The 3995-nt window shown below is 38.9% G+C and overlaps 1 protein-coding gene across 1 annotated transcript in view; it reads left to right on the top strand.

Annotated features, from left to right (window-relative positions):
• The window catches only part of LOC109388167 (zinc finger BED domain-containing protein 5-like), a gene marked incomplete at its 5' end in the record, with an annotated part of 2971 nt that extends 1385 nt beyond the window's left edge, over positions 1-1586 (top strand). The window contains one exon of the mRNA XM_019652667.1: positions 1512-1586. Within this exon, the coding sequence (XP_019508212.1) occupies positions 1512-1586 (75 nt within the window). The remainder of the gene's footprint in view (positions 1-1511) is intronic.
• Between the last annotated feature and the right edge of the window lie 2409 nt (positions 1587-3995).

Here is a 3995-nt window from a genome sequence, read left to right as displayed (position 1 = left end):
GACACCCCATTTGCACTTGCCAGAAGCCCATTCACAGTCAAAGTTGAAGATGTTTCTGAGACAGCACAAGAGGAGTTCATTGAACTTATTAACAACGATGCAGCGAGAACTGATTTCTCTACAATGCCAGTTACAAAATTCTGGATCAAGTGTTTGCAGTCATATCCTGTTGTGTCTGAGACAGTATTGCATCTTCTTCTTCCATTTCCAACAACATATCTTTGTGAAACAGGGTTTTCCAGCTTGTTGGTTATCAAGTCTAAATACAGAAGTAGACTTGTGAAGGTGATCTTCGTTGTGCTCTTGCAAAGACTGCCCCGAGAATTTCTGATCTTGTGAGAAAGAAGCAATCTCAACCTTCGCACTGACATTGGCTTTTTACGCATACTGTCGCAAAATGTAGCAGTGTAGTTTACTGTTGTTATATTAAGACTGTTACCCATGCTACACCATGCTTCAAGACAAATTTCATTTATTTGTAATTAGAAATAAATATTTCATAATATATAATTACATATTGTTTTTGTGATTAATCACTATGCTTTATGTTCAATTTGTAACAATGAAAATACATCCTGCATATCAGATATTTACATTACGATTCATAACAGTAGCAAAATTACAGTTATAGAGTAGCAACAAAAATAATTTTATGGTTGAGGGTCACCACAACATGAGGAACTGTATTAAGGGGTTGCGGCATTAGGAAGGTTGAGACCCACTGGATTACTGTGAAGACTGGGGCTTTTCAGGTCATAGGGACTTAGCACAAAGATGGCACTCAGGACTCATTCAATATTATCTTCTATTAATAGATAAATAGTTAAGACCTTATGTTATAAGCACAGGTGGTCTGTGGCCTGCTGATAACAGGCAAATCCTCTCCTCCAAGGTAGTAGAAACAAAAGTTGATGTTAAAACCAAGAGAAGGTGGCTTCAAGATTAGTTGCTCTTTGTTCATCTCTCCACTCAAAACATCTTGCTCCTCTTAGTCCTATTATAAAAAACAATTGCTTTCTACTAATAATGTCTTCTATCAGGCTTGTATAGATATTATATTTATATATAAATATAGGTATACATATCTACATGTGTATTGAAATATCTACATGATGGTGGTGGGAAAATTGTAGCATGTCACTTAGATGAACAGAGCCTGTCCTGGAATGGTAGCTGTCCCTATTAAAGGTTAACTACCTCAAACCTAAGACTTCAACCAGGAGTAGTCCCAGGGCCAGCCTACATCTGTAGAGGTACATAGATCATTGAGAAAATCTTCCTAGCATCCACCTTTGAAGAAAAATGGATTGACTTGATACCATTAAACACCCAAATCAATTTAGAAAAAGTCCAGTACCTGACTGTGGGCCTGCTGCTGAGGAACGGCATTGGTATTTTAAAATTCGTGTTGTCAGAGGGTGATGAGGAACTTCTTCTGCTATCCTCTGGCCCTGTTTTTAGTATCTCATTAATCTTGGTGCTTATCCCCTAGATCCATCATTCTTTTCCAGAATAATCAGATGAACATTTTTGGTCTTGGTTTAAAAGAGATTCAGACTGTCCTAAAGGATGAATGTGATGTCTGATCTCCACCTACTGACCCTGCATGGTTCAAGCTTTGGGGGAGCAGGATTACAAGTGTACCATTTGAACAGATTTGCTTTCTCCTTTCCTGTTGTCCCCATTATGCTCTCCCCTTTTATGTAAACAGACATGTGGGTAAAGGATAGAAAATTCAGAGCCTAGTGTGAGAGGTTCCGCTCCCATCTTTATTCTGACTCTGCCAGACAACTTTCACATGCCAAGGGCTCGCTGCATCACCCCAGGCTGCTGCCTGCTGCTCCTCTGTCTCCATTCAGGACTCCCCTGGGCTTTGGGTTGGTTTCCAGCGCTGGGTCTGTGAACTGCCCTCTTTATTTGTCTTTGCCCTCTTACTACCGCACACTCTCTCAACCTATCATCAAAGTTCAATTTAGAATCTTAAGTTGAACCAGATTTCTGTTCTCTGCCTCAGTCAAATTATCATACACCACAAGGAGCTAAGTGGTGTGTGTGTTTATGTTTTTTAAAGAATTCTCAAACTTTTAATTAAATAAGTTATGTGACTATTAGATTTGTTATTTGTGAGAGAAGATGGCAAGGAAATAAGACAAGAGCAGGAATGATTGCTTCTGTAAAAATTGTTGAAACCATTATTTCTTGTTAAGCCATAGAGGTAGACAATAGGGCATTTCTAAGGATTTCCTGGATGTGTAGGTGAAAGGTATGTGTTGTCTGAGACAAACTAGAAAACAGTAGAAGAGGGTATATATGGGGGATAAAAGGGAAATTAATTACCCAGTCACCATAATTCTATGGTTTGTGAACCTGAATTTGCCTGTTTGGGAAAGGAACCATTTGTTTGACCATTTTGTTATGGGACACCCTACCTATTCCACTCAATTCCCCTAAATGTCCAGAGACACACTTAGCACCCCTGGCAATGGAAATAAGTGACAGATTCACCACTTGGAATATAACTTGGGAAAATGTTCCAAATCCATGAAAACATTCATACCCTCTCATCCAGTAACACAACTCTAGGGAATGTAATCAAATGAAAGAAGCACTATATACAAAGATGTTTACTTTTTAATATTTGTAATAGCAAAAAAAGAAGCATAAACAAACAACGGAAAAAAACAAAATGTGTTGTTTATGAAATCAATAAAATTATAAGGTCATGGAAAGCATTCATTAAAAGACAATACACAGAATGCTTGATGCAATATTTTAAAACAACAAAATTATATCAAAACTCTAAATATAACTACATAAGGATCATATCTACATATGATCAAATATCTTAGACGACTATGGAAAATGAAATTGAAATCTTTCCATTAGTTATTTTTGCCTTTTTGGTTTTTTTATTATAAAGTTAGAATAGAAAAAAATTTAATTTAATATTGGGAGGATATGAAATCAATGTTCATTTATACATCAGTTCCCTGAGAAGGGTACTAAATGGGGATAATCTCTGCCCTAGTCAATCATTTGTACCTTTTCTGACAAAAAAAAAGTTAGGACAATGAAAGTTAGGTGGAAAAATGACAGATTTCCCTTCCTAAAAGAAGTTACTTATCCCTAAAAAAGTTATACAGTGAAAGATGAAAACTGGACCAACCGGAGAGAGCTCTTTTGGCGGGGGGGGGAGGGAATGCAATATCTTAGGAAGTAGGAAGTGAGGACATTATACTTGTGAATTTACTCTGGAGTTCCAGAGAATAATAACACTCTTGAGAAAGGGCCAGCCAGGGGTCGCTGGACAAAAGAGGTCCGTCCTCCTGAGAACTGCTGCTGCTGCTGCTGCCTGGTTCAGTGACAGGGGAGTCCCCCCTTCTGATGACTTGTTGAGTTCATCTCAATGTCAACCAAGTATCTGAGCACTGAGAACACCACCAAAGACACAAGAGCACCAGGCCTTAAGGGACCATCCCAGGAAGCACTTGGTCCTAAACATAATGAGACATTCAAATAAGAGTCTGGATCATGAGGGATTAGAGAAGTTGACCCAATAGGGTGGGGAAGGCATTGAAAAACAGAGGCAATCAGAGGTTGAGTTTTCCCCCCAAAGAAAACAGTGAAGAAAACCCACGATTGCAAACTTAGAAGAACATATTAAGAGAGCAAAAGAGAGCCACAGTATCTCTGCTGTCATGGACCTTCAGGAGGGGATCAAATTGAGGAAGCACAGAACTCACAAACGACTCCACTCTAACCTCCGAGCTTGTCTTCCTAACCTGACCTGCGTCTGCAACCCATGCCTGTGAATACACAGAAGCAAGAGCGTGGCTTACTTAAGTGGCAACCAGGGGAGAAAGGGTGGCTAATTATATGCCCATCAATATCATTTCCTTGGGTTTAAAGAAGAAGAAACTGAGGCACAGAAAGAGAAATTGCTCTATAAGAAAGGAAACCACTTATCACTAAAGGATCACAGCCCAACAGTTATC

This window comes from Hipposideros armiger, unplaced genomic scaffold, assembly GCF_001890085.2.
Source record: "Hipposideros armiger isolate ML-2016 unplaced genomic scaffold, ASM189008v1 scaffold_184, whole genome shotgun sequence".
NCBI classification, from domain to species: domain Eukaryota; kingdom Metazoa; phylum Chordata; class Mammalia; order Chiroptera; family Hipposideridae; genus Hipposideros; species Hipposideros armiger.
Note: the sequence above shows the minus strand (reverse complement) of the source record. Positions and strands in the feature narration are given on the sequence as shown.